The 13,506-nt window shown below is 28.9% G+C and overlaps 1 protein-coding gene across 3 annotated transcripts; it reads right to left on the bottom strand.

The window, feature by feature from the left end:
• Positions 1-3,651: 3,651 nt before the first annotated feature.
• LOC114934635 (uncharacterized) lies at positions 3,652-9,198 on the bottom strand. Of its 3 annotated transcripts, none has more exons than XM_029307334.2 (5): positions 8,805-9,184; positions 7,135-7,292; positions 6,958-7,069; positions 5,292-5,500; positions 3,652-4,012 (listed from the first exon to the last, which is right to left on the bottom strand). In XM_029307334.2, exons 1-5 carry the CDS (start codon positions 8,909-8,911, stop codon positions 3,906-3,908), a joined length of 693 nt encoding a protein of 230 aa, XP_029163167.1. In that variant the 5' UTR covers positions 8,912-9,184; the 3' UTR covers positions 3,652-3,905. The 3 variants fall into 3 exon arrangements, with proteins under 3 accessions (XP_029163167.1, XP_029163159.1, XP_085343568.1); XM_029307326.2 differs by having other exon boundaries at positions 5,292-5,503; positions 8,805-9,183; XM_085487442.1 differs by lacking the exon at positions 3,652-4,012 and adding an exon at positions 4,229-4,310 and having other exon boundaries at positions 5,292-5,503; positions 8,805-9,198.
• Positions 9,199-13,506: the final 4,308 nt, after the last annotated feature.

The raw sequence follows: 13,506 nt of genomic DNA on the forward strand, positions 1-13,506 counted from the left end.
AATGCTGTAAAATATTTTTGCAACGTTAATATAACATTTATGAAATATTGCACAATATTTCTTATTTATCATTTTCTTCATTTATTTGTCCAGTTTTTAAATAATCAATTTAATCTGTTGGGATTGTATCAAAATAATTAAACTGATAAAAATGATTGATTGTAATAGTTACTTTTTGCATGCTTTATATTTTTATATAATTCTCTGACTAAAACTTAATAGCGAGATAGATAGCTCAGTTCGCGGCGCATAGCGGTAAATAAAGGAACTATGTGATTGCATTATAATATAGCAATAAAATTTTGCAATGTCTTCTATAAAATATTAATTTATAATATTTGCATAATATTGTTGCAATATTTCTAATGTAGCTCAATGTTGAAATATTTATTTTATTGCAATATTTTAGCAATATTTCGTGCCGTGGAGATATAATTTAAACGTGAAAGAAATGTTTCTTAAATTAAACGGTTAAAAAATTTAGGAAACATTTCTGAAACGTACACGTGCTACCTGGGTCGGAAAATGACAATCTGTCGAGTCTATTGCACTCATTCAGGTATGTGTATAAAAATAGATCGTTAGAATAAGACTCTAAAGGTTCTTTGCTCAACAAGGCAACAGAGGCAATAATAGGAACAGGGAATAAAAAGATTCCAACAATTGAAAAAGAGAATAGATATTAATATAAATTTAACATATATAAGATAGGCAATAAGAGCCAAATCGCGGATGACAGTGCGTTATTCTAAACGAAACTAAATTTTTTCGTTAGAATTAAATACCTGTGCACAAGGCACCAAATTTTTACTTGGACACGGCCAAGATATAAAATTGGAATAATCTCTACAAGAGATTTTTAATTCCATGTATCCCCTATTCCCCCTAAAGAAAATAAAGTGCGAGAGAAAAATATAGATCCGAAAGTCGCAGAATCGGGAATCGAACCCGAGACCTTTCGCTTGCCGGGCGACTGCTCTTCCAACTGAGCTATTCAGATCCTTTCGATTCTATACTTTTCTCTGTTATATATATTAATGTTGGTAAATAAACGCCTTTAAGCCAGCGTGTATAAATTAAGAGTTTAACTAGGCTCTGTAATATATAAATATAAATTTAACATATATAAGATAGGCAATAAGAGCCAAATCGCGGATGACAGTGCGTATTCTAAACGAAACTAAATTTTTTCGTTAGAATTAAATACCTGTGCACAAGGCACCAAATTTTTACTTGGACACGGCCAAGATATAAAATTGGAATAATCTCTACAAGAGATTTTTAATTCCATGTATCCCCTATTCCCCCTAAAGAAAATAAAGTGCGAGAGAAAAATATAGATCCGAAAGTCGCAGAATCGGGAATCGAACCCGAGACCTTTCGCTTGCCGGGCGACTGCTCTTCCAACTGAGCTATTCAGATCCTTTCGATTCTATACTTTTCTCTGTTATATATATTAATGTTGGTAAATAAACGCCTTTAAGCCAGCCAGAATAGATATTATTTTCTGATTTATTTGATGTATTTATTATATTTTATGTCTTAGTTTGTTTTATTTATTTTTTTCCATATTTCTATTGCTTATTGCTTGGCATTGTGTAAGGGCTTTTAACAAAAAATCGAAGAGTTTGATTTGGTCTGACAATTTGGCCCCAAAACAGAACAGCAGTCAAAAGATCGCAACAGAGACAATAATAGGAACAGAGAATAAAAAGTGTCCAACAATTAGAGAAGAGAATAGATATTATTTTCTGATTTATTTGATGTATTTATTATATATTTTATGTCCTAGTTTGTTTTATATACAGGGTTTGTCCGGAAAGTAATGCGTCGCATTTTTTTAAAAAAGAATTTATTGATCGCATAGGTAAAACAACTTAAAATTGTTCGAAGTATGACCCTTCTGCGTCAATACATTTTTGCCAACGCGATTTCCATGCGTCATAAGATTTCTGGAACTCCTTGACTGGGATGCTGTTCAGGGAGGCCGTCGAAGTAGCTTGTACGTTGTCAACCGACTCGAGCTGTTGTCCTTTGAGCTCCCTTTTCAGCCGAGGAAATAAAAAAAAGTCCGCCGGGGCCAAGTCGGGACTGTAGGGCGGCTGCGGCACCGTTGCCACACCGATCCGGGTCAGGTAGGCCGTAATAACAAAGGCGGTGTGAGCCGGCGCGTTGTCGTGATGGAGTTTCCATGAAGCGCGGATCTCCTTTCGGACGCGGGCGATCCTGTGATTCAGTCTCTGAAGCACTTCCTTGTAAAATTGAGCGTTGACAGTCTGGCCGGGGGGTACGAATTCATGGTGCACTATCCCCTTTGCATCAAAAAAAACAATGAGCATTGACTTCACCCGGGACTTGCTCATGCGAGCCTTCTTCTGGCGCGGCGACGACGTCGTGTGCCATTCCGCACTCTGCCTCTTTGACTCCGGATCGTACTGAAAGACCCATGACTCATCCCCAGTGATAACGTTGTTCAGGAAATTGGGATTATCTGCACAGAGTTGCTTGAGTTCTTCACAAACTTCCACTCGGTGTTGCTTTCTCCATCACAAGTTCGACGCGACCACTAAGCAGAGGTTCACAGAATAAGCCGTCCTAACCCTCCAAGCGCATGGAAACAATTGAGCGACCTACCGTTGGAAAGCTAAGGGTACCCCCCTTCCTCCCCAACCGGTCCCATCGCTCTGCGATGTATAGTCGCGTCACAAAAAAATGCGACGCATTACTTTCCGGACAAACCCTGTATTTTTAATTTTTTTTCTATATTTTTATTGCTTATTGCTTGGCATTGTGTAAGGGCTTTTAACAGAGAATCGAAGAGTTTGATTTGGTCTGACAATTTGGCCCTAAAACAGGGTAGCAGTCAAAAGATCGCTTTTATATACAGGGTGTCCGAAAAATCGCCTACTCCGGAAATGAGTTAAAAAAATTTTAAAAAATTATAATTTAAAAAGATTAAAAATAAAAATTAAAAATTAAAAATTAAATAAAAATAACATAATAATTAAAAAATAAAAATTTTTATTTTTAGAAATAATTAAGAAAGAGAGATGCCAAGCCGATTCTAAATTACAATTTTTGAACATAAAAGTAGCTATAACTCGGAAACGGCTCATTTCCGGACCTACGTTTGTCTGAACTTTTTTACTTGTTATTGGGTCCCGAATCACTTCCCGAAGCGGAGTAGGTTTCGGACACCCTGTATAAAATCATGTTATAATTATTATTATGTTTAATTATAAAAAAAATTGAATATTTAATGTGTATTTAAAAACTTTAGATTATACACACATAAATAATATATTTTATTTTAATTTTTTACTGCACCTTTATCACGTTAATATAACAATGTTTACTGAAATCCAATCTAATGTTAAGAATTTTCTAATTAAAAAAAAATCTTAATTACTATTCAAATAGTCCTGTATCCGTTTTGTATATTTGCAATAATTAATTAAAAAAGATGAGCCAATCTGATAATTATTATATCGGACACCCTGTATCAAGATTAAGATCATTAAAGGTCGGCAAATTAACATTTTACCCTTCTGATATTCTGAATAAATTATATAAGTTGAACTTAAAAAAATAGATTTATTAATAATAATAATAATAATAATAATAATAATAAAGAATAAAGATAGCCAAGAGTCGCGAATAGCATCGATTTTATTCCAAAGCAAATGCTATAAATTGTACTAACTAGTTCTTTTACACATGTATAGATACTGAATACAATACTCGTCTCTTTTGTATTGCACGTGAAATTTAAACGAAATCGCAGAAGAGTTTTTGACACTTTGTCTCTTTCTCCGTCCCTCTCTCTATATCTTAACTCGAATGTATTTACAAAGAAAAGAGGAATTGCCGTGCGATTTTTTACGAAAAGGTCTTTGGTTGAATATTCAATTCATGTTATCGGTTGTCAGCGCAAGAGTTGTAAGCACCGATCGCCGATTTGGATTCACTCCTAGATTCTCCCAATTTATCCAAGACAAGCGTGCTGTCAGATCTGGAACAATTATCGCAATATTTAATACCTTGAGAAATTGTAATACATATTACGCAATTTTTATAAGCTGACATGTTGCGAGATTCATGAGATTAATTTATTTTATTTTATTTTATTAATTTAATTTTATATGTAAATATTTAATTTTCTAAATAAATGCACGTTGTAACTCGTTTTTGATAAATCTGTACAAAAACTTACATATAGAGGATTCAATCCTGAGTAACAAACGCTCGAAATTAGGCTGCGCTCTCTTATAATTCTTGAGATATTTTAAATTATAGATGTATAGCTAAAACTAATATCGAGAATTGTTGATAGTGTCTTAGAATGTTACACAAATTTCAGAAATGAGTAGAACATATATTTAAATTGTCGTAAAAAATCATATATATTACCATATCATAAAAATGATATAAAATCGTATTAATTATAAGCACTATATTATTATTTATATTTTTATTATAAAATTAATGCATGATCGGAAGAGGGAGTTTTCTCTTTTCCTGTATCGCCACTTTTAAAATTTTAACATATCTTCAATTTATTTTTTATTTAAAATTAAAATTAAAATTATATTTGAATTGAGTTAAATTTTTTTCAGGTCGAGAAAGCAGAAAGAGATTCTCCTCTGCACACCTCTATTAATTTAGATATGCAAACGTGCGACTAACATAAAATTTATGTTCGAGTCAATATTATTACTATTAACACTTGTTATATCAACTTTATTCATTAATAAATAAATTTTTGTTAATAAATAATTTTTGTAATAAATAATAGACAAGGAATAAAATTTTTTTAAAATTATTTCCAGATTTTTTATATATCATAAAATTATTTTACTCAGGAATAAACCCTCTATGTCAAGATGCTGTTTTTTTGTAAAATTTACCCTTTAAAAATTACAAATTTAAAAAAAAATTACAAAAAGTTTGTTAAATAATGTCTTCTTTGAAATAATTTTCTTGGAAACAATTGGCGGCAAATACGTAGTTTATAAGACAGATAAAAACACATTTAATTCTCTTGTTTTAATTCAATATTAAATAAAGAATCTTGTATAAATATTTATTTATTGTGACAATGATGAATTTGCAACAAGAATATTTTATATTAATATAAGAAATATAATGCATTCATATATTGTTAATTTAACATTAAAAACTTAAATAAATACAAAACAATGGTGAAATACATTTTTTTTAATATGTATGCAATGTGTATGTATAAATAAAAAATTGTTAGTTTTTTTTTGCAATTAAAATTGAGCATATACCGCTTGTGTTCCATTCGGCGCGTTCGCCGTTCATCTCACCCCTAAGGCACCTCTCGACATACGTCAAAGGATCGAGTCTGGCCGCTAAGACCTCGCGCAGAAGTGCGATGTATGCAATAGCCAAGCGTAAGGTATCGATTTTCGACAATCTCTTTTCGTAAGGAAACGTCGGCACATGGACCCGGAGCTCGTCGAAAGCCGAGTTGATGCTGCTAAAAATTGCAATCACACTGACAATCCGTTTGTACGTACAGAAACATAAATGAGAAAAATAATGCAAAATGTTAATGTTATAGCAGGTAATACAAATTATATAAAACATTATATAAAATATTATAAAATAATATAAAATAAAATACTAAAATTATATAAAATATGTCAATTGTATGCATAATTAAAAAATATTATAACACATATCTAAAAATTTCTTGGAACTATAATAAGGTAAAAGTAATAAAGCTACATTTACAAATCATTATTTTAAAAAAATCACGTTTTCATATTTATATAAATATTTATATATGTATAATGTATATGTAATTATTTATATATTATATTTTCTTTGTATGTACACTCCTCAAAATAATTAAGGGATAAGAAATTGTCCAAAAAATATGCAAACATTAAATAGTTGTAACTTTGCTTTAAAAAATGATAATTTAAATTTTAAAAAAGATTTTTAAAGCTTGAAATTTCTACTTTTGAAAGATCATAGCTTTTTTCATTTTCTTCAATTCTGATAATTTTTACATACATAAAACGACGACATAACAAAATGGAAAATTTTCTTTTCACTTTGTAGACATGTCGCATACACAAGAAGGTTTAAAACAATTTTTTAACATTTTCACGTTAAAGTCTGAAGTTTTCCCTGTAAAATCGTTTTTTTTAATTTAAATTTTGATCTTTCCTTATTAAGTTATCGCAAATTGAAGAGAAAATGTCATTTTCACTTTAATCGTTTATAACTCCGTTAAAAATCATCGTACAGCAATTTTAAGAATAGATTCTTAAAGCTAAATCTTTGCTCTATAGTATGTAATAAAAACTGAATTTTTTTAACTCGTAAACTTTTTACAAATAGTGATAATAACATTTACAAATAATGATAATAACGAAGAAATTTGCGAGTTTTCTCGACTGAACTTTATATGCCTCCTAGTATCTCAAACTTAGCAAAAAATCACAAACTTGCTACGATTTTTGCCAAGTTTGAAGTATTAGAAGGCACAAAAATTTCAATCAATAAACTTTTTTTACTTTACATAATTTTTTTTCAGTGTTTTGTTTTGTTTCAAAAGTAGAGATTTCAAGCTTTAAAACCCTTTTTTAAAATTTAAATTATTTTTCAAAACAAAGTTACAGCTATTTAAGATTTGCCTATTTTTCAGACAATTTTTTTGATCCCTTAATTATTTTGAAGAGTGTATTATATATAATTATACAATTTTTTTTATACATAAAACCTGCAATACGTTATCATATTTAATAATTAATTTGTACATGTATATACAAATTATAATATTTTTTGCTCTATCTCAAAATAAATAATATTTTGCATATACATAATTATAAATTTTTATTATGCACATATTCATAAAACACATGTATATTTTAATTGAAAGAAGATTAATTTTTTATTATTATTTTCTAGAAAATTTCTTACCTGAGCATGCGTTTTCTTTCACGAATATTAGCGGCATGTCGTTGAATTCTGTAAGGGCTACCATTTGGATAATAACCTTCCTCTACACCATTCATTTCCGTGTCATTATGATCTAAAAAAAATTTGTATAATAGTACCTGAACAATTGAATTATTACAACTATTTAATGTTTAATACCTGGCGTTGAAACTGGCATATGGTAGTGCAAGGGAGAATGTGTATGTGGTGACGTGTGGGTGACATGCTGCGTGGATCTTCCTGCATAAACACAGGAAGGTAATTCGGCCAAATCTTCTTCAGTAATATCATTACTGGGTCCCACGAAATATTGAGTACTGTAAAATTACAATAACGTGCAGTTAATTTTATTGAAATAATAGTATAATTTTATTAAAATACGTATGTATAAATATATTACATTTTTATTTAAAAAAGGGTATGTGTGCAAAATATCGTATACTTTCATTTGTATACTATTCGAATATTTAAATGTTTAAAATTGGTACATATTTTAGAATTTATACAATTTTATGTAATTCTTAAAAACGACACAGACATGTGTATTTATAAAATATATACATATACATTCTCAATATTTCTTGATATAAATATTATTTTATAATTAAAATTTATTATAATTTATTAAAATATTTATGCAGATATAATATATTAAAAAATACATTAATTAAATAAGTTTTATACATAATATAATAGTAAAACAGAAACAGTCTTTTTTATAAGATAAATAGATTTGTTTCAAATAATATTACCTAAATCAATATTAAATTAAAAGTATATGTATATACATAATTTATCCATATTATATGTATTTAAATCATACTTTAAATCCTATTATTTTTGTTTATTGTTAATATAAATGATCCATCATAATATTCTGCTATTTAATTTTAACAAGCAAAAATAACTTTAAATTTATTTTTAATAATTTAATTATACATATTTAGTAATAGTTTAATTTAATATCTTTGATATTTTTCAATTAATAATTTTTAAATAATTTTAATAACTAATCCAAATAATTATTTTTTTCTATATTGTTTACTCAAAAATTGTTGCATAGTACATATTTTCATTATCATTGCGACAAATATTTCTAAATAACAAAAACTAAGAATATAAGTTTAAGTGTATCTAATTAATATGAAACAAAATATATGTAAATATAAAGCAGTAATACATTTTTATACATATATAATATTTTTGAAACATATTTTCGGATAAAATAGGAACCTTATATTATTAAACTCTAATGAATTTTAATTAATAAATTACTAAAATGTTAGCAGAAAGGGATGATGCACTAAAAATAAATTATTAATACTATCACGTTTACATATTCGTGTGCGTTATTTTTAAAGTTTATATTATTAAAATTTAATTATTAAACAATATAAATTCTTCTAATTATTAAAAATTATAAAAAAGAGTATCAGAATATATCGGAATAAATTATCAGAGATATAAAACATCAACATATAAAACATCCAAGTTTATACTCACACCAACACTTACATATACAACGCATATGTAATACACGCATTCATCACATTTATGTAATGTTGAGATTAATTATATGAAAAAAATCAATATTTTTTAAATTTTATATATTAAAAGATTAATTTTTGATATTATACATATATCAACATATATTATATACTATTTAATTTTATATGAAAAAATATCAATAAAAATAATAAAATAATCTAAATAATAATTAAATAATAAAAATAGTATATAAATATGAATGAAAAATAAGCTTTTTTTAGATTTAGCACTTGTCAACACGTGTCTAATTATCCGAAGAAAGGGATAAAGATTAAATATACCTGGTGCATGGCACAGTGGAATCTGCGATTCTCGAGGTGGTGCCGACGCGATGGCGGATCCTCTGGCTCTTATCCTCAAAATCGTACGCGGGATGATGATTCGCCATATTACACGTCTTCACAGTCTCATTCGTCGTCGGTATTCCCGCAAATTGGGAATATCACGAATCAACGAAGCAGTTCGGCACTGAATTGTAAAATTGTTTTTTTTTTTTTTTTTTAATAAAATTGCAATTTTTTCCACAAATTCGCGCCAAATTTTTGGGGATCTCGGGGATTTCCTCCGTGTCTCGATCTCGCCGAGATCGATCGATAGCTCGAATCGGGGGTATATCAATACGCAGAAATACGCGAATTCGGACTGTCGGCGGTGTCCCTGGGGAGGCCGCTTTATATATGAAAAGCACCCGGGCCAGCACGAGGGATGATCGATACCAACCCCTGGGCGGGTTTGCAACCAATCGGGAGCCGGGATCTATGTTAAACGCAATTATCAAACCCGCACCGGATTGGTGGCCGGATGCTCCAGCGAGGGTTTTATCGGCCGAGATGATGGAGCGCACAACCCCGTAGAAAATTCTACTCGTTCCCACCCACCATTGCTTGTCGTCACCTCGACGGTAGACGCGGGGGTGAATTTATTCGCGGGGGTGGAAAGGGCGGGGCAATTTTTCAATTTCGCCAAACACGGATAAAATATTGCGCGAACGTTTCTTTCATTTGAAAACGATTTTCTTTTGTTTTTCGGTCCAGACTTATTACGCTTTTTCTCTCTCTCTCTCATTTTTTTTCCCTTCTTCTAATAAAATCTACGTGTTGTAACAGTCTTTTTTAATCTATCGTGTATCGTCTAACAAATTTTTAAACTTGGTTTACTTGGAAACAAAACTTCCTAATTTTATTCTATGTTCTCGAGTTGGTTTTATATTTATGTAACTTTTTTATAGAAAGCAAATTTTTTGTAAATCGATATAGCCCTGTTACATACTGCATTTTAGTTGATTTAAACTTGATTTGTTTAATTAAAACTTATCAGAAATTCGCAGTTTGCGTACTTTTATTGCTTGTTTATTGTTGTTGTATATTTGTATCCTAAAATAATTCTTATCAAGATTTTGTGAAGCACGAAAAATTCTTTTCTATATTTTTCTTTGTTAAATTATAAATAATGATTATAATAAATATATACGAATATTCCCTTTGATAAATAATTATATACTTATATATTCATATTATGGCTTTTAAATCTCTATTATTTTTATTTTTTTTTTATTATGTTTACAGTATTTTTAGTTAGTTAAAATTTTTAATCAATTTTGAGGATCATCAGGCTTCAATTTTAATTACTTTTATAAAAAACTATTTGCTCAAAAAAGTCTGAAATAATTTCTGATAAGTATTGTAGGATTATGATAAGTATCTAAATAGGAACCTATTATAATCTGTAGAAAGAATTAGAAGAGTATGATATTATCTAATAAAAAGAAAATTAATTAGTTACATAATAATTAAATTCTTTCGCAAAATTATTGCAGTTTAGATCTTTAAATAAAATAACGATATAATTATAAAAAAAAATGTTGTCTAAATAAAAAGTAATATTAAAAATAATTTTTAATAACATTCCAAATTAATTGTTGTTAGATGTAAGAAAACATTTTTTCTTGTTGAAATATGTATGATACTTGAAATATGTTTTTTTTTTATACAAAATTATAAATACAACTCATACAAAATTATTGTTGCATGTATGTGTATCGTTTGTGTATGCGCACGCGTGAAAAGCTTATTGATTTTTTAACTTCTAGTTTATTATAAAGAATTAGATATATTTATGCTATAATTTTAATGTATAAAATATTTTTACTTACACGCATATTTTTATGTACGTATACAATATTGTATGTAAAATTTATTTTCTCTTTCTTTCTCTCTCAATAAATGAAAATATTAAATAGATTATATAATGAATTCGATTAAAGATAAGATACTTAATTCAACTATTTTTGTTCAAAATATTGACAATCATAAATAAATTTTTCTTAATTTTAATTAAGAAAAGCTGCATTTAATTATAAAAGAAATACTACAGAAAATGTCAGAAAAATTCAGCACTATCTCCTTATCATTATCAATCACTATCTATACAATAAAAAAAAATTAATAAATATTTATTTAAATATATAATTCATTTATAATAAATAAATATCGTCATTTAATTTCACGTCAAATCAATATTCTTAGTTTCAAACGAATGATTTATTAGGCAATATTGAAATAAATATTACTCGAGTTCAATAAATGTTTGTTCGCAGTTTAGAGAATCGATCTTATACAAATATTTCACGCTAGACGCAAAAAGATGAACAAAATCTCGCCGTTTGCGCTTGCAAAAATATTGATTGTTACGACAGCCTGAGAAAGCATATATCCTCGAGTGGGGTCCGTAAGATGACATATCCGGAGAATAGCGGGCTGAACCGAAATTGATCAGCGACGACGCGGCGTCTCTTTTAAGGGCGCGATTATTAGCCTTCCCAATGATATGAATGGGCCAATATTCAAATGAGCCGTGTTTAGTGCACGCGCGACGAGAGAAACGCGGCGGTGCAATTATGCGAGGTGTTAATACGATCACAATGGTGGTTGTACGCCGGGGTTGTACCTATCTATACTACACGGTAGAAACCGGACAAAGTTTTGTCCCCGTTGAAACGAGTTTCGAACGAAGGCGGGAGAGAGAGAGCGAATTGTTCGCGGTTGATCCTCGCCGAAGGCATCGAATTATTATTGGCTGACCTATACAGAGCGGCGATATGCATATAATTAGGCCCTGCGAACCTGTGAGAACACAATCATCCGAGTCCTGCGCAACTCTTTTGTCGCGAGAAAGATTGATCCTTCGATAGCCAATTTGTAATTTCGATACTATCTCACGGTGCAAAAATCCATTCGGAATTAATAGAGACGAGAGAGAGATAATGAAGATATTATATACTGAAATCATTTTAGATGCAAACAGGAAAAGAGATTATCCTTTTATCACTTCTAAAAGAAGAATAAAAATACACTTCTCAACATAATGAAGGTGTGAAAAAAAATTATCCAAAAAATCAATATATTTTGAATAGCTGTAACTTTGTTTCGAAAAATGATAATTTAAATTTTAAAAAAAGATTTTAAAGCTTGATATCTCTACTTTCGCAGGATCATAGTTTTTTTTTCATTTTTTTCAATTTTAATATTTTTTACATACAGAAAACGACGAACATAACGAAATGGAAAATTTTCTCTTACTTTGTAGACATTTTACATTCGCAAAAAATTTTTTTTTTATTTTTTAACATTTTCACGTTAAAGTCTGAAGTTTTCCCTGCAAAATCGTTTTTTAAATTTTAAATTTTGATCTTTCTTTATCAAGTTATCGTAAATTACAGTGAAAATGGCATTTTCTCTTCAATTTGCGATAACTTGATAAGAAAAGATCAAAATTTAAATTTAGAAAAACGATTTTGCAGGGAAAACTTCAGACTTTAACATGAAAATGTCAAAAAAATGTTTCAAATTATCTTGTGTGTGCGAAATGTCTACAAAGTGAAAAAAAAATTTCCATTTTATTATGTTCGTCGTTTTCTATATGTAAAAAATATCAGAATTGAAGAAAGTGAAAAAAGCTATGATTTTTTTAAAGAAATTTCAAGCTTTAAAATCCTTTTTTAAAATTTAAATTATCATTTTTTGAAACAAAGTTACAACTATTTAATGTTTGCATATTTTTTGGACAATTTTTTATCCCTTAATTATTTTGAGAAGTGTATAATCAAATATAATATATAAAAATAAAATATTAAATAACATGGAAGTGACAAGTATAAATAAACTATTTTCAATTTTTTCTTTAATTTTAGTGTATATAAGTTTGTTAAAAAATATGATCTGTAACTTGAATACTATATCTCATGATGAAAAAATGTATTTGAAATTATATGAGATAGAAAGAAAGGGAAAAGAAGAGAAAAATAAAGACATAAATATTACTAAAATTATTTTAAAGGAAAAGAAATTATCCTTTTTGATTACTTCGAAATAAAATATTTTGCAACATAGAAGTGACAAATAAATTAACTATTTTCAATTCTCTTTTTTAATTTTAACATCCTAGGTACGCACACGTCATTTTGACATCGAATGACGTCATTGTGACATTTAATAACGTGAGTTTGCTACTTGGGACATATAAACTTGTTAACAATAATATGATTGTTTTTCAAATAGCTTTTATACTGTTCACATTGTAAATTTTGAAAAAATTTAAATTGGGTCTACAAACATTGAATTCTAATGAAATATTTTTTCCTCGTATTTTGCCAAATAATTTGCGTCACATATGTAACAAACCAGATGTAACTCGAGTACGTATCGTTTCATTCGCGCAATTGATCCACAATTACTTGGGAGCGTGCCGTTTCGAGTATCACCATGACAAATTTCAAGTGAGCTTTGTATCCTCGTACAAACCATTATTTATCTCAATTTGTCGCGTCTGTTTAAGGGAGAGCGAGCTTCGAGATTCACTCCGAATATCTCTTTCTCTCTTTTTTTTCTTTCTCCCTTCATAGCATTCGCACGCAATATATTGTACGCAATATTTGCATATCGATTTGATGCAAATCGCAATGCATTTTTTCAATATAAATTTTTG

This window comes from Nylanderia fulva, unplaced genomic scaffold, assembly GCF_048542155.1.
Source record: "Nylanderia fulva isolate GAGA-0341 unplaced genomic scaffold, ASM4854215v1 Scaffold55, whole genome shotgun sequence".
NCBI classification, from domain to species: domain Eukaryota; kingdom Metazoa; phylum Arthropoda; class Insecta; order Hymenoptera; family Formicidae; genus Nylanderia; species Nylanderia fulva.

Excerpts from the sequence above, each read along its gene's own strand:
- LOC114934635 (XM_029307326.2), bottom strand. The coding sequence starts at position 8,911 with ATGGCGAATCATCATCCCGCGTACGATTTTGAGGATAAGAGCCAGAGG. Across the intron at positions 7,070-7,134 it reads TATGCCAGTTTCAACGCCAG|ATCATAATGACACGGAAATG; the intron begins GTATTAAACATT and ends AATTTTTTTTAG. Across the intron at positions 4,013-5,291 it reads CGCCGAATGGAACACAAGCG|ATCTGACAGCACGCTTGTCT; the intron begins GTATATGCTCAA and ends TAATTGTTCCAG.